Source organism: Hippichthys cyanospilos, chromosome 10 (genome assembly GCF_059441005.1).
Source record: "Hippichthys cyanospilos isolate Australia breed blue-spotted pipefish chromosome 10, RoL_Hcya_1.0, whole genome shotgun sequence".
In the NCBI taxonomy this organism is placed as follows: domain Eukaryota; kingdom Metazoa; phylum Chordata; class Actinopteri; order Syngnathiformes; family Syngnathidae; genus Hippichthys; species Hippichthys cyanospilos.
The window spans coordinates 14,952,781-14,980,489 of record NC_142378.1 but is presented as its reverse complement, the minus strand read 5'-3'; the positions used below and the strand labels follow the sequence as shown (position 1 = coordinate 14,980,489).

The 27,709-nt window shown below is 37.2% G+C and overlaps 1 protein-coding gene across 1 annotated transcript; it reads right to left on the bottom strand.

Annotated features, from left to right (window-relative positions):
* Positions 1 to 22,811: 22,811 nt before the first annotated feature.
* Positions 22,812 to 26,728, bottom strand: LOC148417248 (uncharacterized). Its single transcript, XM_088425929.1, has 3 exons — positions 25,830 to 26,728; positions 24,405 to 24,513; positions 22,812 to 24,117 (listed from the first exon to the last, which is right to left on the bottom strand). Exons 1-3 carry the CDS (start codon positions 26,187 to 26,189, stop codon positions 23,285 to 23,287), a joined length of 1,302 nt encoding a protein of 433 aa, XP_088282055.1. The 5' UTR covers positions 26,190 to 26,728; the 3' UTR covers positions 22,812 to 23,284.
* Between the last annotated feature and the right edge of the window lie 981 nt (positions 26,729 to 27,709).

The following is a 27,709-nucleotide window of genomic DNA, read 5'->3' as shown; positions in this document are numbered from 1 at the left end:
TTTGGTATTTTCCAGACCAGCCTGTTCTGTTCGTACAAGTTCAACGTTGAAGACAGAAAAATGAAACCGAGCGTGCCCTTGTCAACTGCCAGAACATAAATCAACTTGTGTTACTTGATCTGATGTTTGTTTGCTGATCATTGCTGTTAACAAACAAAAAAATACCATGAGGCACTTTTTTTCTTGGTCTGGTTTACAAAGATACAGAATCTCCTTGCAGCTTGGGCAAGTGTGGTTGCACGTATGAGTAATTGTAGTCTTTGTCTTTGTTTCAAAAAGGTGAATGTGGTTCAGAGGTTATTATTTGGATTTGCTTCACTCTACTATGTTTCACAGCCAAGGAGAAAAATCTACCGCAGGGTTTTTTCTCTGTGTGTGCAGCAGTGAGGGTCATCGTTTCTAGCTGTATTGTACTGCAAATGAAGCTTCTTTAATGATTGAACTGCGTTTTAATCGACTCATTTTCATTGTCTGGGAAATAACATCAGAGATGCCATCTGGACATTAAAAAGCTCTTCTTTTCTCCATGTATTTTGTCAGATAATCATTTGGAGATTATTGCTAAAATGCCTGAAATTTAGATAACTATTGGTTCCTAATTGCTGCATTTTTTAAACACCAACCTCTATAATGACAACCTTTTCTTTATGATCAGTAGAGGTGTTGTCAGAAAATGTGAAAAAGTCCCAGCTCCTCATAGTTAATCTGCTCTAGCCTTTCCATGGTTTAATGTCTGTCTTCTCCAAGCTGGATGTTTCATTCAGCATCCCCTTTCACAGATACCGAGGAGGAGTTTGTTCAGAGTTCATACTGGTTTTGTGTTTATCCTTTTTGCGTTCTTTAGAGCTTATTTTTCTGTTGCAAGATGTATGATATATGACTGAGACCAAGCTTTTTGGCAGAAGGTCAAATATTTTACTCTGTCAGCTAGTCTTGAGATTTCATTATACTGTACCTTCATTCAAGATATACTGTGCATAATATAATAGTATGTTGTTGTGCTCCATGATTGTATTTGCAAACATGTTCCAACGTATTGATAAAATGAAATCTAAATACTAAAAGCATTGCATTTTGTCCTATAATGCTCCAGGACATTGACTTGCACATGGCAAATCAATACCCTACGGCATTATGGGGAAGACATGTCAAACGAGAATCATTACCTCTAGATGGAAAAAAAAGTATAACAAACACTTAATTTCCTAACATTTTGATCAAATGTAGGTCAAATGCTAAAACTATATACATATAGTCCTGCTCACCATTATTTGCACCCTTTCATTTTTTAATAATCTATAATATCTTTGTAAATAAATGAAAATGTGCATTTATACAGTATCATCAGCATTTTTAATTTTACGTACAAATTACATTAACAAAGAAAACCGTTTTTCAACTTACATTTTGTTATTTAAAAATAATAAACACTAAACACAGCATGTCGAGCAATAAAAGCACCCTTTTTGAATATTTGGTTGACACCCTTTAGCAAACTTTCCTTGTAGCCATCTATAAGCTACTCCTCAGATGGTATATATATATATATATATATATATATATATATATATATATATATATATATATATATATATATATATATATATATATATATATATATATATTTTTTTTTTTTTTTTTTTTTTTTTTTTTTTTTTTTTTTTCTGCACTCTCGGCAAAAATATAAAACTCCTTAATGTTTGCTGGTTTCTTTTCGCCCTTTTGCAAACTTCAGTTCGTACCAGAGATTTTCAGTAGGATGGCGATCAGGACTAATGGATGAGGATTTTAAAGCAGTCCATTTTTTTGGGGTTCTTTGGTTCTTTGTCTTGCTGGACGACCCATGATCTTCGACTCAAACCATAATTTCTCACACTGGGAAGAGACATGTCACTCTAGAATGTCTTGATAAGTCTCAGATTTCACAACCCTGTGATACTATAAAGGCCTCCAGTACCATATGTAGCATAGCAGCCCCTAGGTTTTGTGAATACTGGTTTGCTTGACTGTTGATTTTTTTTTCCCTTCTTGGCTTCATTGCACCGTCTGTAAACAAACACTTGGTGTGCAGTCCCAAAAAGCAACATTTTTGGTTCATCTGTCCACAGCACATTTTCCCATAATGATAATGGTTTGCCCAGGTACTCCTTGTCACACTGGCGAAAAGACAAAAGCCAGCCCCCTTTATCAGAAATGATCACAAAAATGCTTTGAGAAGTAGGTTTTTGGAGATGTTCAAACTGTTTTTTTCCCATTGTCATAGGAAAAGAAGTCCAGGGGTCTGCTGGAGGCCCAGTGTGTTCAACACTATGAACAAAGACATGCGATGCATATTTCTGTCAGTGAAACGGCGACCCTTCAGTGAACCACTGAAAAAGTCCGACAGTGCTGTTCCGGTGCTGTTCCGGTTTGTGACGATTCTAGCGATTGAAAAACCTGCTTGCGTCTGTCACTTTTTCAAAGTTTCCTGTCATTCGATAGCAAAACGGACATTTGTCAGTGATGGGTTGGCGTACCTTCCTTCAGTAATGACAGAACGCCTACTTCTGATTCTGATACAGTTGTTGAACAAATGCTTTAACAATAAGCCTTTTATATTTTGAACAGTTTTACACACTGTTCTAAAAATTAGCAATGTGAGACACAGCAAGTAGGCCTTTTATTTCACATTCTCTTGTCAATACATCAAAAGTGCTCCCATTCAGTGATGTTTACAGCCTACTGCAGTGCGTCATTAACTTTGTGTAGCTCTTGGGCTAATAACATAAACCCCAGTGTCCATGGATCACATCCCCTGAATAGGGGGATCGTTAGGGAAGAGCAACAGGGTTATCACTCATGTCAAATTCCTTGCCAAAGTGGCCACTTTGTTTTGGAAAGAGATCTGGCTTTGTCACGCCTTGGCACTCACTCATTCCCCTCGAGTAAAAATAAAGAGCTCAAGACAGCAGAACGACACTTGCTGCTACCACAACACGGAGGACCGTGCCACCCCCCCCCCCCCCCCGTTTTCATAGAATATGTAATATTGCTACTTATTAATATAAGAGTGGTTAGAAGTCTTAGATTAATGCATTTACATTTGTGTTGAACCTTGGATTATATTTAAAACTTATTTGGTACTTGCAAAAATTTGAATTTTATGACTACTATCCTTCCATCCATCCATTTTCTTGTCCTCTTATCCTGGCTCGCTGGTGATTATCCCAGCCGTCTTTGGGCAGTACAAAGGGGACACCCAGGACTGCTTGCCAGCCAATCACAGGGCACACTCAGACAAACAACTATTCATTCACAGTCACACCTAAGGGTAATTTGGAGTGTACAATATACCTACTATGCATGTTTTTGGAATGTGGGGAGAGACTGGAAATTCTGAAGAAGACTCACGCGAGCATGGGGAGAACATGCAAACTCCACACGGGAAGGCTGAGGCGAGCTGGAATTGAATCCGAGACCTCTGAACTGTGAGACAAATGTGCGAACCGGTACCGCCCATTATTATTGTTGTTATTATTATTATTATCATTATTGTTATTTATATTGTAGAATGAATGACTGACTGTCTCATTAGATGGGAATATACATTAAAATGGTGACTTCTGCTGTGCATATTTTAATAAGATGCAAATACATGAATCACGTGCGACAAAAAAAATATTCAAATCTTTGTAACAGCAAGTTAATTTTGATTATAAATAACTATAAATGTACAAAACACGTACATCATTAATTGCAAACCGAATGTACTTGGGTTATAAGGGAAAAAAAAGACAAAAACAAATTTTGCTGCGACCTTTTAAGTACTCTGTGTGATATAACTAGAAGTAGTTGCTGTTTAAGTGACTAAATTGCAAAAGGGAATTGTCTTGCTCCAATCAAGTGGTCCTTTTCATCCCGTCCATTGCCAAAAGTCGGGTAAAAGTAAGTGTCTATCAACAACACCCACTTTACTCCGCCTGACTAAAGTGGGGTCAGGTTACTGCTGTTGACTAGTGCTTGCCAAAACTTTGACACGTGACAGTTAGGATTAGAGAGAATTTAGAATTTCAGCACCTATTATTCATACACAGTTTAGGAGGACAAAAGTTGGGTGAAATACAGTCTACATTTTCACTAAATGTTTGGCTTCCGGTATTCAATCTACCACCTTTCTTAATTATATTATTAGCGCAATTATTAGAAACAGCTCTCAAAATGATCCAGAGAAGTTCTATGAACCAAGTATAAGACTAGACTTCCATGCAGCCATTCTCTTAACTACTTATCTTCACAAAGATAGTTTGAAAAAAAATCAAATACATAATATAATTTTGGATAGCAATACGATGGACATGGCGTGATGTGTGAGTTGACGGATGAGTCTGGTAGGGTCACTTTACTAAGGTAAAGGTTAAGGTAGTCTGGTCCTTTTAAAATCAAGGGTGTGAATCAGGAGTAGTAGCGACCAGTTAAGTGTTTTCTTTTCCCTTTAAATAGCAACAAAATTAAAAGTAGGAGACAAAATGACAAAATAATCTGTTTACACATCCCTTCATTGGATCTGATAAGTGCCTCTAAAGTCAGGTTAATTGATGTATATACAGTACTTTAAGTGCAATGTTTTTGTACTAAACAGAGTATTTGGTATGAGAATGAATTGAATTAAACATATTTGTTAGTTTTATGTTTTTAAAGGTGCAAATATTTTTTTTAAAAAAGAGCACTGTTGGTTTTAAAGCGGTCAAAAAGGACCACTTTAAACACTTGGACATTTCAATCACTTGCATTACACTTGCTGTCACATTTATCAGTCATTATTTTTAAGAATGAGAACAGAACTCAGTTTTATGGCCAATAATTCAACCGTCTTCTTTCTTCATTTCCTCATTTGCTCTTCCATCTCTAAACTTCACCTTGTTATGAAGGTTATGATGATTTCTTCAAAAATGCATTATTCACACTACCTGTGTGAACACATTCCAACAGGACAACCTTGAGGATAAATTGTTTTCCGTAATGTCGTAATGTCGACATTAATTCCGTAATGTCACTTTAATTTATTTTTTCCTTATCAGTGTAGCATTGTTAGATAAAGGAGGTTATTTCTATTTTGTAATCTATTATGACTATGAATAGGTGGTTTATGGCATCATCAATTCCAAACACAGTCAGTAGGAGGCAGCTCACTAAAATGACAATGTTTGGGTGACATTTGATTTAGCACAAGATTTATTTGATCATTTGGCTGTTTTTTTTTTTAATTGTAAATTGTAAACCCACAATTGGAGTAAGTATACACAGAACAATATGCTGCATGTTGATGCTTTGTATGACAGTAAAACATGCCGCCAATACTTTAGAATAAAGCTTACCATACCAAATAGCATATGCACATGCACAATAATGCCTTCGAATGCTTTTATTTTGTAGTTGTTTTGAAAATGGCTGGAAAGTAGAATGCTGCTAAGCACTGTTTACTCTAAGTGTTGACCATGGAAACATGATAAAAGTTGGCCATGAACGGAAACCATTTTAAACATTGGAAAGTGTATGTTAGGCTTTATTTTATATTGCACATTTTGCAAAAATCTCAAGGAATCATCACATGGGATTTGTGTCTTCTCCTGTACTTACTCTCATTGAGCATGAATTTGAATTGGATTGACTACCGGATTTTTCCCAGTAAAACTCGAGTTTTATTTTTTTTTAACGACGTTAAGTCAACTCCGTTTTATTGCATAATTCAAAACCAGACCAAATTTCTCCAAACATCTGTGTTTGAACAATATTGATCCGATTGCGAAATATGTCATGTCATGTACATGCCGTAAAATGATTTTAAATACAAGGCCCACCTCTAATATTGCAAATTTGCACTTTTGTTGAGCGGCGCCACCTTGCTTGTTTATGGTCGAAGAAGAGGCTGCACAAAGGCAAAAAGGCAGAGACAAATTGTAAGTAAGGTGAGCGGGAGCCCCTGCATTCACTGTCAGTCAGGAACCGTATGTTGTGTAATATACGATGCAGGAATGCCTCTAATTGGACAGCCATGATATATGTAACCACTAAAATCAGGGATTTACTTGTTCTCTGTTTTGTTTTGTTTTTTTTGTAAAATTCACTTAAATTACAGTAAAACCAACTTGAATTGTATAATAATTTGGACAGGTTATAGGCCACATTAATGGTTCAGCATGTTAAATACTGAAATTATTTGTCCAACACTATTTCAATATTAAAATCACAAAAGCTTTGGTATTTGAACAGGAGAATGTGACTATGAATATCCACTGTATTGTATATTGTAACCCCACAAAGACTAGACACCTACTCTCTATTGGCGGGCTTACATGACTTTACACTCAGATCTGGTCTACAGCCAGATGCTACTGCCAATATCCCATCATCCCACATTTCACCTGGCAGTGTCTCAATACTCTATCGTTTGACAGTCATCCTGATGAAACGTGCCAATGTGTGAGTAGGTGTTAATGTGTGTATCTCTCTCTAATACGGTAAAATTGTAAGAAAATAAAATGCTGGCAAAATGATCTGAATGCAGCAAGGCATAAAAGAACATTAGACCATGTATTAAGCTTCATCTTTGTTTGCGCAACAAATGTGCTGCCAATGTTATACGTTGCCACACACTCATAATTGTGTTTCTTGATATGAGACATAACTTGATGCTGACTTAAGAAACAAATGACGATAAATGTTTAGACAATTATAAATAGAAAATAAACATAAATAAATGAAGACACTGTTGATGAAAATAAGCATAGCTTACTTTAATGTTCATGTAAAATATATTTATAATTGCTTTTACATCATTCAATATTAACTCATTCCCCGCTTTGGATGACGGGAAAATGCCTTACTATACTTGGCCCTTTTTGTTGTTGTTGCAAATTAAACAAAAAACAACAACAACAAAAATCAGGTTTTTATCAGGATTCTCCAAAGCATGCTGACGAGCTAATCATTAGAATCATGTGTGTTGGTAGAAGGGAAACATGGAAAACAACTGAATGAATTGTGGCACTCGAGGACCGGACTGGGTCACCCCTGGACTAAACTGAACCCGTAAGAAGCACACGCAAATACATGTGTATAGCCGTACGTTTAACACACAATAGTTAAATACAAATTTACTTGGCTTCATTTCTTTAGGTATGGTTTGGTAAAAGGTGTCTTACAAAACAAATACCTATTTTATCTAATCTCAATATTCATTTAAAAAAAATAACATGCTGCCTATTAGCACATTTAAAAAGATAATAAAGGCCAGTTGGCACTTATCTTTATTTGCCTGTGTGCTAATTTATCCCAAATGGGCTACCATGCTTTTCTTACTGCCATCCTGTAATGCTATCCAAAATGACAGATGCCACTCCTCTCAGTTCCAGAACAGTAGCTCACTTTCACACAAAAGCTACTGCACTCTTTCATTGATGGACTAGTAATAGATAAGGCTATTTTTGCTGTACGTCTCATTATTTCCTCATTGAGCTTGCTCAATGACTGACTTGTAGTAACTAGTTATGCCTATTTCATTGGCTTTTACACACTTTGTTTGTCATTTACATATATGCACCCACAAAGTCTCTGTGTAAGTGCGCCACTAAACACACTCACAACAATTCTATTGAATAAAAATGTCATGTCGTCACAAGGAAAGAAAAAAAAAGCACATTGTGGTTGAAAAAAAAAGCCACTCATGTATTTTCTTTCATAATATGGTAACATATAAAAATATATTAAATTTGTGGTTGTGACACATTTGGTTTGCAAGCACAATAATGCATGATGCCACAAGGACTAGTGAGTGGCTCTCTTGCAAATAGCTTTCTCCATTAGGCTCAAAACATTGCCCCTTGTTTTATTTTATTTTTTTTAATTTGTTTGTTTGGGGGAAAAGTAACTATTATAGAGTAATGGTTGTTTCTGAATTTGAGCCCTCTCTGGTCCCAGCAGAGACTACACTTAAACCGTTGTTATTTTTATTTAACATTTTGATTGTATTCATTAAACAGCAACTCTGTTACTGAATACTTTGAATATGTACCCACACTAAACTTATCTCCTTCATCCACCAGTGATGCGAGGAATCATAGCACTGCATGTGCAAGTGTAAACAAGATACTGAAGATGGGTTGATTGTATGTAACTGCATTTCAGGGGACAAAACAAGATGCTTGTTTTTCTTCTGCCATCTCTTTGAAAACTTACTGGCCACAAAATTACTAATTACTAACACCAATACATATCTACAGTATAATGATACGTGTAATACATTGTGCTCTTACAAATGTGGTAATAGAAATTAACTGCAGTTCAAATGTAATGTAGTCGTATCTGCAAATTATGATAAACACTAAAACATATTGTCAAATTAATACATCTATTTCAGTATCAGTTGAAAATATAGGTTGATAAAGATGGCCGTGTATGTTCCTTTGCTTGTTACCACGGTACTGTATATCACACAACATGCAGCAGCTTCAATGTAGAATATTCCTGACAATATCCTCAAAGATGATTTCAGACTGAATGGGAACATTCTGTAACGGTACACAAACTAAAACAGTATCTGGCACCAAACTGTGATGTGTCTGACAGGAAAGGGGGTAAATGATGGACAGATTGTGGGAGGACTGCGGAGAACATGTAGGAGAGGTGGAGGCGTCTACTCTGACACGTAGTCAGACAATCAGCAGCTTTGCTGTCTCCATTCTTCTTTGTTTCTATCTGCCAGTCTGCTGCCTTCCCTCTTGGGCTTTATTTTATACTTAAAAACATTAGGCCTCCTTCAAGGAACAGTTCATGAGAAGTTCAGATTTCTTATATTTTCCCCAAATTCTGGATAGCCGCAATTCCCCTGGTCTCGTCGCTGCACCTTTTATACCTGTCTTAGACTATGGTGATCTTTTTTCTGTGCATATCTTGGAACTGTTTTTCCATCAAATTGATACTGCCTAGCATGTATCCTTGATGTTTATAATGAATTGTAAAGCTCTTTTTCTCCATTGTGAGTTGTACTCTTGGGTAGGCTGGCTGGCGACGGCATCACACAATTCACTCAATGGGACGTCTTTATTTATTAGGGAATTCTTGGTCTGCTTCCCCAATAGCTTTGTGTTTAACAGAGAAGTACCTGGCAGTAAACTCTCTGTTCCAATTGCCTGGACAGAAACTTGGAGAAAGGTTTTGGGGTACGCTGTACTTTGCCTGTAGTACAACAAAACCTTAAATGTTTTTGAATTGAAAATCATGGAGTTGTTGGCTTCAGCCTTTCTGTGTGGGATTTGCATGTTCTCACGAATGTGTGGGTTTTCTCCAGGTACGGTTTGCTCCCAAATTCGCCCAAAGTATGCAATGTAGGTATACTGGACACTCCGGATTGCCTTTAGGTATGCTCGGGAGTGTAAATGGTCGTTGTGTCGATGTGTGCCCTGCTATTGGCTGGCCACCAGTTCACGGTGTATGTCCCCTGCCTGCTGCCCAAAACAGCTGGGATAGATTCCACGACGTTCAAGCCCCAATTGAGGAAGAACAGCCAAGTAAATGGATGGATGGATGGATGGATGGATGGATGGATGGATGGATGGATGGATGGATGAATGGATGGATGGATGGATGGATGGATGGATGGATGGATGGATGGATAGAGGGATGGATGGATGAAAATCATGGAAGCAGCTTAATTAAAATGTTAATGTTTTAGTTGAATAATTTCATTTTTAGCCACAACTCAGATTTGGCTTTGTCCAAAATGTTGTGCTTTGTAAGTTTCGCTTTCTCTCTTTGTGCATTTGTAACTTTTTTTTTTTTTTTTTTTGCTGCTGCCAACCACTTTTTATACAGGTATCTCATGAGAAAGAGGTTATTTGTGTCAATGGTACCCACCTGGTTAAAAATGTCTGAAAACAAACGGGAAAAAAATTTCATAACTCAAGATGCAGCGTAGTGAAAAATGAAAATGGAATAACAATATAGCAGTGAGAGACTAATAATGATGGATTATGCTGTATATTGAGCATGTTTGGAAGAGCCACTTAGGCTCTCCATGGATAAACCCCACCACCATACTGTACACCATTAGTTGAAAATGGCCTTTTGACCGAGGCACTTCACCTTATTCGTGTGTGAACCCTTACATTTGATCAAGACTTGTTAATGTCAGGCTTACTTTTGTCATCAATCCATCCACAAACTATAATACTCCCTCATTTTCTGAGAGGAAAGTAGAGCCATTTGTCAGCACTGTCTCGGCCGTGTTTTCTCATTTGTCCACCACTGATTCGCCTCGGTGAGTCAACGGCAACCCGATTCTCTGCATTTTTTTTTTTTGCATTCAGTCTTTCTCAGGTGTTTGGGACTCGCTATGGGGCAGTGATTGAGTACTATGGAAGTTAACTACTTGAAAGTCACGTATAAAAGGAAGGGCTTTCCCCACTTGTGTGTTGATTGATAAATGGTAGTCAGGCCCCCTCTGACTGTGAGCCTCTCTCCCCTGCTGCGGTAAGTGCTTTCACAGTGAGCAGAGGCACACGACTAAATCCCTCCACTGTTCTGTCCTGCCCTGCCTTTTTTGCTTCTGTGTTTCATTCCTCTCACTCCCAACAGTGTCACTTCTGTCTACAAATATACACCTGATATGTAGTGACTGAAATTGTCCTGTTCAAGACGAACACATTAGTATGATGGATTATTAGAAAACAGTTTTGACCACATGCTGTACTGTAATTCCAAGGTACTTTAAGTCACAATAAATTAACATCAATTGCATGTTCACAGCTGGAATACTTTGAGAACTGTGCAATATTTTATATGATATAAAGAAGCATTTGAATTTGGTACAGTGAATATATTTTGGAAGCAGTACTGTATTTAAAAATGGGCTTAGGTCATATAATTTCTGTGACTAAATGTTTGCAATTCAAAATGTGCATGATCAGTGTTGCCAATTACCTTGAAAAAGAAACTTAGTTACTTTACAGAATACAGTACTTGCTTGAAAACGTGACTTAGTTACTTTAATGATTACAAAATCATCTTACTTTTGCATGCAATGCAAAGATGAGCACTCTATCTTACAAAATAGAAAAAACGGTTAACAAGCGCATCGTTCCAAGATCCTGTCAGCTGCGATTCACATAGTGCTTGATAAAGGACTGAGCGTCCTTTACAGCCTTCCTCGTGCTTAGCAACAAATGTAGCACTACGCAGCAATTCTTATTTTTACAAGCAATGCGAAGATGAGCACTGCATCTTACAAGCTGAAGTGACCAGTGTCCATGCTTGCGCCAAATCGCTTGCTCATCGCTTCACTGACATCGTGGAACATTCGCGTTAGCATTAGCGTTCAGCTTTGTCATGACTCTACTCACCGCGGGTAAACTTGCTTTGAAAATATTCCCAATGGGCAGGGGTTGCTATATTCACCTTGGGTCTCTGTTGGAGCATAAAAATCATAAAAAAAAAAAAAAAAAATCTGTTATATTTCGTTTTAAATTAACTTTATTTAAAGCTCAGCTGTTAGCTGTATTTGACATGATGGCATGGCTTCTTCTACATTAGTTTTTTTGTTTTTTGTTTGTTTTTTTAAACAAACAATATTTCGTTGGTGAGACCCAGTGTCCAGAATGAGTCACGACAGCACCAGTTTATTCGGTTCCAAGTCTGCAGTTGTACAACCACAGATTTCGATTGGGGCATTTTACGTCCTCTGGGTATTTGTTTTGCCTTAGATTTAACTGTTTATTTATTTTATGTTATAAAATATTATACAATTATATTATTATTATTAATTACAATTATTATGTATAATTTTGTTATAAATGTTATAAAATATACACAATATATAACATTCAAAGAGTCTCTTATTCTATTTGGTATAGTTATTTTGTACAGTTATTTCTGCAGACACTTTAGTGAGTACTGTGTTCAAATTAGGAATTTTTAGTAACACATTAGATTTGTTACCAACATGATGGATTATATGATTATTATTATGCCATTAGGTTGCTAACAGTTGGTACAATAGAACTGAGGCTCAGGCAGCAATAGACTCTATTCTAAATCCCCATTTCTGACAGTCAAGGTGCACTTAAAGCTTTCTCACTGCAGGCTTCACCCCAACCATTTTCCTCCAGATAATACTTTTTTTCCATCTTAAGCTGTGATGTTATATAGAGCTGCTTGCAGCAGAGAGCACCTTGAGTAAGTGATTCATCACCTGTTTGGAAGAGAAGACAGCAAAATCACCAGAATACTCACATGAGACGTTAAGTGAGCATTTGGTGTAGCGAGTTATTTACGAATGATTAAGGTGATTAATTGCTCGGTGTCAAGTAAAAACACGTGACAGTTCAACTTGTCTTACAGAGCAAATATTTTGAAGTATGTGCAAGGTTTAGTTCAAGAATGCAGTGTGTGCCCTTTACTTCTGTTATTTTTGAAAGCAAGGAGAGAGAATGGGATCTGACAAGGTTGTCTGTCAAAATTTCAGAAGCAAACAGGATGAAGGTGACACGCTTTACATGATCTCATACCACCCTGGAAGAATGAAGTACATATACGCCTCAATATTTTTTTCTATACACAGTAAAAGGCATAACTCTATCCTCAGTTGAAAAATACACCACTTTGGACAAACTTTTTCAAAAGATAAACATTAAAATATGTTACTGACCACCCAGCATTTCTGTGTTTTTTTTTTCACTCTTAAGTTTGTACACTCGCCAGAAATTGTCTGCGAGGACAATCTTGCTTGACTAAAAAGTCAAATAAAATAGGGTGCTTAACTTGGCAAGATGAATCAGTTACATTTTGAACTGATCTCAAGAGTTCCACAGCTATCACTCTATCTCCAATTACCCACACTTTCTTTGAATGGATTTGACTCCTGTTCAGCACTTGTCTGTCTGAGCCAACTGTTATTCTTAGAGATCTGAGAACTTGACATCAAAACACAACCTTACATGTCATTAAACTATCCACTTCTACGACGACACTTTTTTTTTCTTTAATACAAACTTTTCCTGCACATAATAGTCACTTGGTGTTGCGTGCCGATGAAATCCATTCACCATTCAAGGACGTACAATCAGGAACCAAAATAACACATGGAGGGATTTGATTACCAGGAATCTAAATGTGGCCAAGAGACTTGTTTGAGTTTCTATGTGTAAATGTTTCAATAGAACACAAAGAAAACCAAGCTGGCCAAATAAAAGAGTTCTGATGAAATAGTTTGTCTTTCAAAACTGTGTTTTTATGGATGTTATTTTTGCCACACGGTGCCAATAAAGTTCACTTTAGAGTTTGTGGCATTAAGCATATAGTCATTATATAATAAAGATGGGGATAGAAATGATTGAATTGTGCCGAGGCTGCCTGTGCAGACTTAATTACAGTGAAAACTTTCCAAAGCTATAAAAGGAGGTGTTGACATTTTGAACCTTTGTTAGAAGGTCACTAACAGAATCTGAGAAAAGAGATCAGTTGGCTGCATCTGCCTCATCTTGTCACTACTTCCCGCATTTACACAGAACTCATTTCTCTACTTGCAGGCATGTTGAAGAAGAGCATCAACTCATTCTGCTCAGTTAATCTATGCAGAAAAAATATTGATTAGAGACAAATGCACACAAAAGTTTTGTTAAGGAAGAGTACAAACAGAACTCTGCTTTCAATAGACATTTTCTAAGGCTGTTGGAACACATCATGCAGTTTTAATTTGCCAGCATTGTGCAGCCATAATGGTTAAGACTCAAATGCATTTGCTAGTATGGTTGAAAAGGCAGTTTTAATGAATTCTATTAACCTTGCTGCTTTCACCTTATTTGGTTGCATTGATTATTGGTAATAAATTGAGCTGTGCTTTATTTGCCTGAAGAACATCACTACTCTAATAGTTGTCGAAAACCTTGATGCTGGAGACTTTGAAGACGCTCTTGAAGATTGCTTGAATCAAAATATATTAATCATTTAGTGGCCAATAATTCTAAGAGGACCGATTTCCATCATCTAGATCAGCAGTTCTCAAATGGGCGTACCCCCACGGGTACGTCAAGGCAAAATTGGGGGAATGTGAGATTTTAAGAGAGTGTCTCTATGTATCAACAAATTTTATTTAATGCTTTTTGATGCCATGTACAGTACATTTTTCTTTTCTAATTAAGACCGAATATTTTAGAAAATGAAGCATCGTATGATTTTATCTTTTTTTATCTTTTTTACATGTATGTTCATTGTTATTTGTAATGCAACTTTCCAGCAAATGATGTTACATGACCTGATTTTGTGGGGTGGTTGAATAATACATACATAAGGGATACCACTACAAATGTTGTTCCAAAAGTTTATTAAATCAGACCAAGATGGCACAGCACTCTGATTTTTGTTGTTTTGTTTTGGGGGTTTTTTCATCCCAAAATGCTTAGCTCTGGTTAAGAGGTACTTGGCTAAAAAAATCTAATATATATTTCACCGGGGCTACATCATAGAAAAAAGATAGAGAGTCACTGCTCTACACCATTGTGTTAAAGAAAGCTGGATTTCATTTGACTTTGGGTGATCGGCATTCTTTTAGGAAGAAGAAAACCAGGCCAAAGAGCACAGTGTACAGACAGAGGGGTCAAAGTTCAACTCTTAGCGCTCTTTTTATCCTGTTCTGCTTAATAAGGTGGAAAAAGACCTACCAAAGCAACTTGAAGCAGGACTACATCAGTCCACAGCACTTTGTGTGCAAGAAACCTGTGGTCACTTGGTCTATAAAAACACGTTCAAAAGACCTACCTATGATTTATTCTCAATTTGTCGGCTACTAGTTCTTTCCAAAAACATCATACTGCATCAAGGAAATATTTAAAGCTCACAGCAACTCTAGAAAATGGATGGATGGATGGATGGATAAGAACCAGGTTTGCTGTGATCACCAAATAAGTCAACATGTAAATGCTGTAAATCATTTTTATAATTCATCAAATATTTCTCAAGGGTGACAGGCCTAAACATCAAGCATTTCATTGTTTGGTAGAACAACGATGAATGTAATGTACCATCAGTGAAATGTTTCAAACTGTTGTGCTGGACTTCAAGGACTGAGGTCAGCCTCTTCAACTTTTAACACAATTTCCATAGGCACAGTGAGCACTTGTGAGAAAAAGAGCACTCTTGTGGTCTGCTTAGGTTTCTAATATTGCAGTGGTAGTTTTTTCAGTGGCCAAGCGGCATCATGCAATGGTAACTGGATCACAACACAGCTGCAACCACGGGGTACCTTGGTAGTCCCATAGGCTGCTGGAATGATGACAGGGCAGCTCCACACATATGCAAGCACACAGATGCTTCATACACACTCACAATACGGCGAATGTGGAAAAAAGTAAATATTACAGGATGGAGCTAAGTGGAGCGGTGGGGAATCGAACCCTCCCTTGACTGTTTCAATGATGTTTTTAAAGCTGTGAATTTTTAACTGCACCCACAGCAGGCTCTGTTAGACATAGGGCTGTCTTTTTAAATGAGAGTCCGTGTGTTTGTTATTTTTTCAAATGAAGGGTGGTAGTGGTCAGCCAGGAACCCAAATACAGAAAATTAGTTTCAGAGGGGGAGACCTGGCTAGGTGCTTTTTCTCCATTAGAAGCACGTTGCTCTTATTAGCTCTAGTGGCCCTAGCTGTCAATTTATCATGTTACTTCAAACTAACCACAACTTGAAATTTACAGTTAAAAGGCTCAAACCCTCCATGTTTTTTGTGCAATTATTAAACAAAAATGATGCGTCTGTCTTCAAGTCAAGTCTATGTCATTGTTTGGCACTCCCAAGGGTAATGGAATATCCTTTTGCTCTTAAATATATAAAATAGTTTATTAATATAGTTGATCACTGTCATGCAAATGATACATTTTCTGCGTGTATTGCATGCATATATGTCTCGACTGTCACTGTCAACTTTGGACATATCTGCACTTTGAATAAATTGCACAATCTGTGGAGGTAGTGTTTTTTTGACTAAAGCTTTGTATTTTGGACTGCAAAGCTTTCACGTAACACTGAAAAACATTCAGTTTCTGTTGATTTTTGTGGCTCTAATGAACAAAAGTTGTTGAATTTTGCCTGAAGGAAGACTATATTTCCCATAAGTACTAGCGCATAGCTTCATTAAATCCTGAACTCCCAGTTGCCTGCAATGGGACTGAATACCATTTCTGTTTCCAGTGGCTGAATAGCGATGAATAGCAGAGAGGTAATTAACCTATAGTGTTGAAACTATGTCAAACTTTCGAGTTTGGTGAGTTGAGATCATGTCAGTATCAACTGTGAACTACCAAGCTGATTGTCATATTGGGCTACTGAACAAATTTCAGAAAGCTAATAAAAAAATAAAATCGGCATTTTAATTTTGATTTTGCATGCAAAGCTACTTACTAGTTCATGGTATATGGTTGTTTTTGCAGCTTCTGCCATGACAGCAGTAATCATAGGAAGATTACATTAGTAGGTATATGTTTCATCAGAATAGTTATAAAAAAACATTCTATTTAAGTTGACAAGTTGCTTTAATACTAGTGAAGAAGCTCAAATTTGATATTTATCAGACAGTTTTGAAGTCACTTCAAAAGTCACAAAATTTTAAAAATTAAGTCACACTGTAGTGGATGCACAATTTACTTTTCTTGCCATCGTGAGAATGCCCGCATTGTAATTATATTTCTTTTTCATGGATTGAACAGCATTATGTTTATTCACGTTTATTTGAATAGCCCTGAATCACCACGGTCCCAAAGAGCTTCGCAGGTGGAAAGAGAAATCAGAGATAGCATCACACAGAGCATCACAAATACACGGCATCCCCTGAACAAAGCTTTTAAAAGAGGAAGGAAAAACTCAAAAACCCATTTGTGAAAAAGATGAAACCTTTAGAAGGGACAACTGGGAGGAGCCCCTTCCAGACTTCCAGGCTAGACCAAAATAAAACACACACACACACACACGCGCGCTCACACACACACATTGTGCCATATTAAGCAATAAGTGTCCAGTGCAAAGATGCCCTGATGTTAGGCGATCTTATTGGGTAAGATAGTCCTCACAATTTGGCTTCAGCGGATGTGGTCTAACTAAAAACTCGCACTGGTCGATTGGCGCAAGTCTACAGGGCAGCATTCAATTCATCTCTCACCCTTCCCAAAATTGGGGGAAGGGGGCAGAAAAGAAGACAACTGCAGTCAAACATAACAATTTGTAGTTACAAATGTTTTATTAGTCAGGATTTAAAGATTTCTACTGAGGTGGCTGTGCGAACTTGCATAAGTAGGGGAATCCAGAGAACTCGCACACCAATAGAAAAAGCCCAGCATCCAGCGAACTTTTTTGGCTTAACAAGTTTTGTGACAGAAGTTTTCAGGATAGAACATACGGTTATAATAAGTTGATGAGATAAGAAGTAGCTAAGCCATGTAAAATTTTAAAGGTATCGTGTTCCTTCAGGAAAACCCCCGCAGAAAGGGAAATCCGTGAAGCAGGATTGAAATCAAGTAATAATATTGATGAGGTGTTGGAATCCATGTCTAAAAGATGATCATTTGTCACTTTTACAAGGGCTGTCTCAATTGAGTGGTTGGCCCTAAATCCTGACTGGAGGAGTTCAAATTACGGGTAGCAGCCATTTAATCACTTGGTATGGATTTTTAAAGATTTGTCAATACAGTTAACAATTGCAGCAATAATCTTGTTGAGTTTTTGGGAGGTTCAGGGGAAGTATGTGCGGCTGAGAGTACATTATGAGGTTTAAGTTACAAAATTCAGACGTTTCCTCTTTAGTGGTATCTATGTGCCAAATCAGGATTCATAAGGACAAGGTCTCTAGTTGGGACAGATTCCACGGATAGTCCAGCTGGCTGCACAGCTAAATACACACAGCCGATTGGCGAAGAGGTAAGCAGACTTGGATGATTTAGTTCATTGACTAAAGTTCAGTGGCGCGGCACTTTGGAGTGACCGACGACAAAGACTCGTGACTCAAGCGAACCAAATCGCTTTAGCGACGGACTAGAGTAACCTGAGTTCAAAGAAATGAATTTACTACCAGCCTTTTCAAAACAACCGCAACGTCTTTTATGTAAAACATAAAATGAAAGCAATAAAATGTATTTTGAACATGTCTCATAGAAAATAAAAAAAAACAGTCTTCATTCATGAAAAAAATGTTTACAGTTAAAAAGCCTCATGTTTATCACGAAGAATACATGCGAACATGCATGCACACACACAAACACACACACAAATGCCTCTGTAGTGTAACTTTACACCAATGTCGCTCATTCAGGCTTGGCTAACAGATACCAAAAGGTATGCAGGCCTGTTGCACAGTTTGACACAGGAGAACCTAAAGTGCGTAACTAGCTGGCAGGCACATCAAACACTTTCTGCTGAACTTAGATACTCAATGTTGCAAATACTTTGTTGAAGTGATCAGAGGAAATACTGCCCGTAGTGTAATGATATCATCCATCAGCATGCCAACGACAGCTGTCTTCCAAAATGGGCTATGAATACTGTAACACTTTTTTTCAAGATATGAACAATATAGCTACAGACCAAGTGTTGTCAAAATATTCAATACCCATATAAGCTCAATATACAATGTGCTTTGATATATTCAAAGGAAAACAATCTCTATCCATCCATTTTCTTATCTTATTCAATCCTACAAACATCTGAACTTTGAAGAGTGTTTAGACAGAAAAATGCGAGGAGATATAAATGCCTGTTATATGTGGAATCATATTCAATAAACAACCAGGGGGAAAGTTGACCAAGGCGGGTCTGTTCATCACCTTCATCAGCATAGCAATGAAAACTAATGGCATGTTTAGCACCGTGGCTGCAGTCTTCTATTCAAGGAGGTGAAAATAATTTCAAATGTGTGGTTTTGTGTTACACATGTGACAGTAATTATCTACAATTAATTCTCTATAATCTACAGTACCCTAGATGTATCTAGGTACAATAATTCTAAATACTTGTCATACCATATTGGCATAGTTATTGAGTGAGCATGACACGAATAGGCTCTTTCTATTTCTAATATATTCTTTGCTAGTACTCGTTCATGACCAAGTTATAGTTAATGTAAATACATTATATGAAGCTTGGCAACAGAGTGATGCCAAAACAAAGCTTTTCCATCCTGGTCAGAGTGAAATCAATCCAAGTGAAGTGGAAATTAGTCCTTCGGCTACAGATAGAGAGCTGGGAAACGAGATGGTTTGAGTGTGAGAGTGTGGAGTTTCTGATCCAAAAACATGCTTCAACTTGATGAAAGTGCTTTGTCAGCACCACTGCCTTCACTCACCAAAGGACTCAGGTCCGTTCATCTCTTCCCCTTGGCCCACAAAAGAAAATATTATTACACAGATGAGTGCAGATGGAACTATTTCCAAAGAATGCAAAGCAATGAAGCTAATCTTTCTGTCCCTGGCACAGTTCTATCAAGAATGAATGAACGTGCTGTGCGTTTTAGTGAAGCGAAAATCTCTAATAAGATGCAGCGTATCCTCTCTCAGAACACATAGCAATGATACACTGGGGATGAATGAGCCTTGCCACTTGCTTTGCGGGAGGAAAAATTGATTTATATCCTGTGTTTCTTTGCACAAAAGTCATTATTGTCCCTTTGTGATGGATGCTTGTCTTTTAATCTTAGAAGATGAAAATGTGCGCTTTCACAGAAAAAAAGGTATGCTACTTTTCTGGATAAGTCTCTATTGATAGTATAAAATTCAGAGCGATTTCAAGTCTTCAAGTGCTTTCAGTCGTGGTCACATCTTTCTTCGTACACAGTCAGCCCTCATTTCATCTGTGAGGAGATAGAAAAGCATTCCGATGCAGATGGTAGATAGAAGCAAACAAAGAGAGCGCTATCGCCTGTGTTGACGCCACGAGGTCCAGAGTTGTTAGTCGTATCGGACCTCCATCTCAGCCAGATGACAGAGTAGCATAGAAAAAAAAAAAAAAAAAAACGTGCATAGAAAAAACTAAAAGCGGATATAGATCAAATCCATTTTTAAACAAACTACCTGTGTCACATTCAGCATACAAAACAAATGTTTCCTTGGCAACACTGACACTGTCTTTACCATCTGCTTTTAGGCAAATTTCCCATCTTGCTTCAGCAGTGTAGCTGCGTGGTTGATATGAGTCACAAAGATTGTACGAATTTAGAACTGGTATCGCATGATATATATAGTAAAAATGAAGTCAATATGAAATTGACTTTCATTATAGTTATTACAATTCATATAGTTTATTCTAGTTATGATAATAATGTCAGGTTATATTAGGCCAGCAGAGAAGGCCTTTCTGGTCCTGATCAATCAATAAAAGACCTGCACAATATTTGGCTCAATTTGACCAATATATATATATATATATATATATATATATATATATATATATATATATATATATATATATATATATATATATATATATATATATATATATATATATATATATATATAAAATATATATATATATATATATATATATATATATATATATATATATATATATATATATATATATATATATATATATATATATATATATATATATATATATATATGTAAAATGGTTGCGCTTTTTATTGCCATAGTACATATAAACAGCAGAAAGGACTACACCATTGCTTTTCAAGATTATTGCCTATAAGAAGTGTGTAAGGCTACCTAAACTTGCATTCTTTTGAAAATGAACAAAATGAAAATAACAATATACAGTAAATCATCTTTCAAGAACCGTTTATTATTTTTTACAGCATTTATATGGTTTACAGCTTAGTCTAAAGCAGAAAAAAAACAACAACAAGTGCATCAAAGTGTAGAAGTACTGGACTAGGCCAAGTCACATGTAAACAGTTGACTAGCAATATTCCAATAAGAATGACAAACTACAACATAATTTCTCCTGCCACATCTCTTACTGCTTTCCCTAAAGAAGCAAATACGCCGCAAGATCTCTTTGATGCACTGTAGACACACTGCGTAGTTGTCTGCCCCATGAAAAGTTCAAAGTTAGTCATTTGGGCTTGAAATATAGAAATACTTCATTTCTGTTTAACTCTTGTGTAGACTTTGCGATAAATAATTCTTAGCTTTTCTGCAAACAACCTTTTGGTTCACGATATACATTACAGACTACCTGTATTTGTGTGCTATAGTTCATTGCTTTTAAATATTAGAGATTTATACTTGGAGAAAATAATTTTCTTATTTTCTTATTTCATTGTAAGAAGTATTTAATTTTCATTTGCACATCATTAAAATGTGGTAAATGTCCACGTCAACTTTTTTAAAATAACCTCACATTTTTGTATTTGTGTGCAGTTATGTGCAACTAATGTACATGTTGAAGGAAGTCAATGTGTTTTATGGTTAATAATTTTTTTACAGCCAAATTTAGACCAAGCAGCTTTATTGAAATGTTTTATTCACTTGTGAAGACATGGTGGAGGAAACAGTCAGAAGCCCAAACACTCAACTTTTTGTTCAACTTTGTTTGGTGGATTAGTACTTATAGTACAGTACAGTGCAGTGCAGTACAGTCCAGTACAGCACAGTACAGTAAATTACCTTGAAGGGTTTTAAATAATTGATTGATTGATGAAACCAAACAGCATCACTGAGTGTATGTTTATTATATTTCCAACACTATTTACAATACAACAAAACAGAAAATATATATATGAAAAATATTTTTTGAATTTATAATGTTATTCTCCATATTCTGTTCTTTTCGTGTCATATTATATCCATTTGGTTATGCTCCTTCTAATGTTATAGTTTTAAGTTGGAGTTTTCAGCCAATCACAATTCATCTAACTTGTGTCGCCAGGCTGTATGTGATCTGCCTGCTCCCTGAGGTGCATTCACTTCAAAAGTTGCAGGCTTTTGTGCAAGCGCAGATGAATGTGTGAGCCGCCCATATAAATTAATAGACAGCTGCAATAGCCAATCAAGTCATAAGATCACCATCTAGAGGCCTCACGTTGAACGTGATCTTAGTGATTGCTAACTGCAGGGAGGCGGGGCAATGCTCAACAACCAAGCTATGTTGGCTTTCGCTGATAGTATCAAAGGCGTAGCGTAGCTATTAGCTTAGCTAGCAGGGGCGCTAAACCTGTCAAATAGTTCTGCTGGGAATGCCTTTTCTTTGCGAAGGATCGATTTGGTGTTTGGAGCTACACTGGATTTGAAAACTTCAATTGTTTGACCAAGGCAGCAATGAGACAACAAAGCACGAATGGGCACGCGCTACGGTGCTTTTAAAAATGTCTTGGGACACCAGAGTGGATACACTGTACATCTCAGTACAAAAAGGAAGAGAGCATGAAGAGGTGTAGAAAAATCGTGAGATACTGAAAAGACTGATGGACTGTGACTACCGTTTGTTTTGGTGAGTGCAAGCCTTTTCATTTAGTGTTTCATTTTTAATATGTTTGTGTTGTTTTAATTTATTCATATTCAATTAATAGCAAAGAAATGAAATGATGTTTATCTTATATTAAACTGTGATTTGTAATTTGGACTTCATAATATTTTGTGGATATTTATTTTAAATTATTTTATTTTTTTTAAGTTTTGACAATATCACGTATAACGACAAGTTTTAATGGCTGATGCGGGTTTATTTATGTTTAAAGTTCTGGAAACACTGACACATATATATATATATATATATATATATATATATATATATATATATATATATATATATATATATATATATATATATATATATATATTAAAATCTATACTTTTGGTCTATTCATACATTCTAATGTTAGTTTTACAAATATTTGACCAATCTGAAGTGTTGAAAATTGTTCTCCAAAATGTTAATGGTTGAACAAACATCATTTTTGGGGTTTCCTGAAACGTGACTGTTTTGGAGGTACAAGGCTTCATCCCAACACCCGCGATACTTATTGCAGATATCTGTAATGCAATTTTTAGTGAGCAGGTTTACATATGATGTACTCTTTTTTTTTTTTTTTATGAGACTGTGGGTTTTGGGAAAAGTAAAACACTTTACATTTCTGAACAGCTGTTTCAGATATGAATGTATTTTTTGCTGTTAAGCCTCGGTGGAGGTCTGCACCCTGCTTAGTGTGTAAATAGAAACCGGCTCCTGTCAGTGTAACATAACTAATTATTTCTGCACGTATAGTTCATATGTCAATGTGATCCCCGCACATAAACAAAGCCAAGTACTTTCCGTTGGCTCATCAGGCCCTTAGCAGAGCCTCCACTGAGAAAGGTAGTGGCTTCACAGCTGGAGTCCTGCCTGAGCTGCCAGGAAGGCTCTTGACAGCGTCTTCGCGAGGATGCGCCAGGGCGGCAGCAGTGTCGGCACACCGACCGCTAGCTGTCAGCGGCAACGGATCAAAGGTCCTGCTGGGTGCTCTGACATTTGGCAAGTCCAGGATCCCCTGATCTGATACAAAAATAGAGCGTGTGACATTTGAGTCTTGAATTTCTCTTGGTTTTGAGTGAGCTTTGATGAGGTCCCGACCCCACAAAGTGCTACCGTGGTGTTTGAGGGTTTGTCGTGGAGGCAAAGTTGTCAATTCGGATGTATCTTTTATCTCACAGCCTTTCCAGCCATTCTCAGCTTCATCCTCCTTATCTCTATTTTGTCCTGAGCTTTTACACAACCGAAAGTCACCGTAGTCACTTTTTATACATGATATGCTCTTAAAATGGAAGCAGCGATAGAAATGGAAGTCACAGTCTTGCACGGGCTGAAATCTGTTGCACACAGACGCAAAGCTGGATGTCCCTGCAGATGAAGAGTCTTTGTTGAATGACTTCAAGCTAGGTGTGTTGGCTAGAGGCACTGGATGAATAGCAGGGAGGAAGGTCGTGTAGGAAAAGGAAAGGTCATTGTGGAACGCTCGCTGTCTGAGCTCCCGCTCCAGCATCACCTTCTCCAGCTCCTTGTCAGCAAACGTCCGTCTCTTCCTCATGCGGGTACTCATTGTGGGGCTTGGGAAGTGTGTATGGTCACACTGTGTCTGCTTGAAACAACAGGAATTGTTGACCTCCTGTGGTGTCAGCCCTGCAGTTTCCACAGACACATGTAAATGTTATATTTGTATTCATTTAAGTCAGTTGGAAAGATGTAAATCATTACTAGAAATTGCACATTTATCTACTCTGTTTATTAAAGAGGTACCAAAAGTCAATTAGACTTTATGCCTGCGAATTTGACAAAATTAATGCGGGATAAAATTGAGGATAACTGCTGTTTACTTTTCCTGACTATTTCTAGTCACTATGGCAACAGCTAAATCATTCATTTAAACCAAATGACAAATGCAAGTGTTGGATTTGAATAAACTTCACCCTGCAGAAGGCTCTTGGTCTGCTGCATACTTGACTCTGCCATCCCTGTATGGCGCGGAAGCAAAGTTCTCTGTGAGTGATTGGCTTGGCACTTGATTTCTCGTTTACCCTGAAAGACATGACACAATGAGTTAGACAACTGGACATAGAAAAATATTGAGATAATCTATCACAGCTGAGAAGATTTAGTGCAACTAACTAGCTGGGCAAACTTTATATATCGCTGCCATCTGGGAAAATCCTCCCATGGGGAAAGTTAGCACTTTTCAGAAAAAACGAATAATGGCATGTTTGTTGAGCCAGACTGTCAATAATATAATTTCGTGAAAAAAGAAAAACCAAACAAACAAACAAAAAACACTAAACTGACCAAATTAGGACCTATAATTTCTAGCCAGGCCCTAGCAATATGTTGAAATTTCATATATTGTCAGATATGAGATCATTCTCCATTTTGTTTCTTGCATTCTTCATTTTGCCTCAACAAGGTGGCAAAGTTTATTGTGTCCCTTCCAAACAAGGGACAAGCAAGGATGTCTTGGGCTTACTAAAATAGCTTAATAGGAGTCAAAAGATACACACCCAAACAAATGTTCACTACAGTGGAAACAAATAAACAAGATGGATAAAACAAGTCTATTATAAATACATTTTGAATATTACTGTATTTTTTGTCTCATGCTTTATGATGAATTTGGCTTAACCTAAAGATTTTGCTTTGCTTAAAAGTTTGCTTTTCCTTTTTGTGGGTTCATTTCATCCTTTTCTCACTCGTGTGCACTTTTTGAGAGAATAAATCATTGCATTTCTATTTTATCGCCCCCTGTTGTATATGCACCCGCTTCCTGAAATGGAGCAACAATGCTTGTAACACATGTTCTCAAATAAAAATTCCAAATAAATGTCCATATGTTCCTTTGAGTATTCAATACAACTAATTACATGTAATTGATTTTTATGATTAATTCGTTTCTATCATAGTTATGTAATAAATGTGTTTAGTTATTAATAGAAGAGTGGAACGGTATCAATGATTATGATTAAAGTCGCAATCCTTGGATTAAGAGACATTCAACTTAATATCTGAGCCATACTGCACCAAAAGTTTGGACAAAGACAAAAAGTTATTGCATTAACCGTTCATAAACGTTTTTGTCAAGTATTATACAGTCTGGTGCATTGTAGGCTGTTAATATTTCAAACATGTTCCAACGTTAATACTGCTGACATTGTGTATAAACCTAATTCTGTAAATAACCAAATAATAATTGGCCTATTGTGGCTGGAGAAAACTGTGGGGAAAAAGTGAAAAGGTGAATATGTTATTCTTTTTCGACTAGTTGTGCCCCCACGAGTAGTCATTTTGTTGACTTTTCCCCCTGTGAAGGGCTCCCTGCCTCAGATTTGCCATGCTCGTCCCCTCACCTCAGCAGCCTGTTGCCTCCTCAGTGCGACTTGAGCAGCCATGACGCGCTGTCGCTGCACCACCAGCAGGCAGCAGGCACAGCCGCAGTCCCTCCAGCGGCACAGGCGTTTGTGACCTTTCAAGCACGAAACAACGCCGTGATTCCGGCAGCGCGCGCATTTGGGACTTCGGGTCATCTTGAACGGCTTCTCCTGCTCCAACGATTTATTCACTCCGCCGTTCCCGAAGGTCCGCCCCTGCCCGTCGTTCGCACTCAAGCATCCATCGGGACTTGTCAACATAACGAACTCCTCATATTTTGCAACATCAAGTTTTTCTTTTGTTTCCAGGTGCCGGCTCCCTTCCAACTGAGTGGACATTTGTGACAAGTATTGCGCAACCAGACCTCATTTATATGCCGAATTATTCCTACAACGCCAGATACCACTCACTTATACAAAAAAGGAAGAAAAGACAAAAAAAAAGGATTCCTAACGATTTATAATTACATTCTAAAAAAAATCAATATAAAACCTATTGTGCGTCTAATATCGTTATTCTAGGCACGCACCGCGTCTCCACCGTACGAAATCTAAATTGTCTGCGTGCAGCTAAACATAATAACTGTTGGAGAAAAAAAGTTTAAACTAAAAAAAAAAAAAAAATTCCCTTAACTCGGTTGACACATATACATGGTTCTTCCATACGAACTCATACTAAAGCCCAAGCACTGAGGTGTCTGATTGTCTGATACAGCCTGCAACTGTAACCGCTGTTTTAAGGTGGAAACTTTGCAGCTTACCGCCAGACGTCTGAAATGTGAAGCCCCTCTCAGCTGCTATCTGACGCGCATTCTAAAACAAGAGCCACAAATACTTCCAAGTCCTTGCGCAGCAACAAACATTTGGGGGAGCCCACCTTGTAGAAAGTCACTTTCCCTATTTAAGCTCCTTACCTGCCCTGCCCTAAAGTACTCTGCCCACCCAGGAAGTTAGCTCAACTTGCAGAGTTTGACGATAAGACACATCTTGGTGTTAAAAAAAGACTTCATATCAAAATAAAAGTTCAATAACGTTCATGTTTATAGCATCAGTCATACAAACTCATCTATACTGTACTGTCCATAGTTAACTTATGAATGCACATAATGTAGATCTTTCTGGCTTTTTATTATTTCTCCCTATTGTTTGGATGTCACTGTTGTCTTGCTTGGATGGATGGATGGATGGATGGACGGACGGACGGACGGATGGAAGGATAGATAGATAGATAGATAGATAGATAGATAGATAGATAGATAGATAGATAGATAGATAGATAGATAGATAGATAGATAGATAGATAGATAAGTACCATCTGTATTACCGCATCAAGTTTATTTACTGTACACTCAACTCATATTTCTTTACATCCTCTAAATATATTCTTGATAGACGAAGTTAGGACCGTGCGCATTACTGCATCAAATTTGTTTAAGATATAGATTTCTTCAGATCCAATAAATGCATTCTTTATAAGAATGGTTAGTTTAACATGCAGAAGAACTGTAACATGCGATCACAGACGGAGCATGTGAAAAGTGCGCTACCTACTGAGTGCTACGTGTAACTACATTCAGGGTAATTTCACGACTCAATGATCATTCAGAAAAATAGAAAAATTCCAACAAACTTCATAAATTCCAGTAATAAACAAAGTTTGTAACACAAGCACTTAAGTGCTTGTCATTAAAAACAGGTCCTCTTAGTAGATGCTTTAAACGATTTTGCGAGTTTCCATTCTTTTTTATTTTTGATGCTCTTAATTTTGCTATGCCCCCCTCCACACACACACACACACACACACGCACACACACACACACGCACACACACACACACGCACATACACACACACACACACA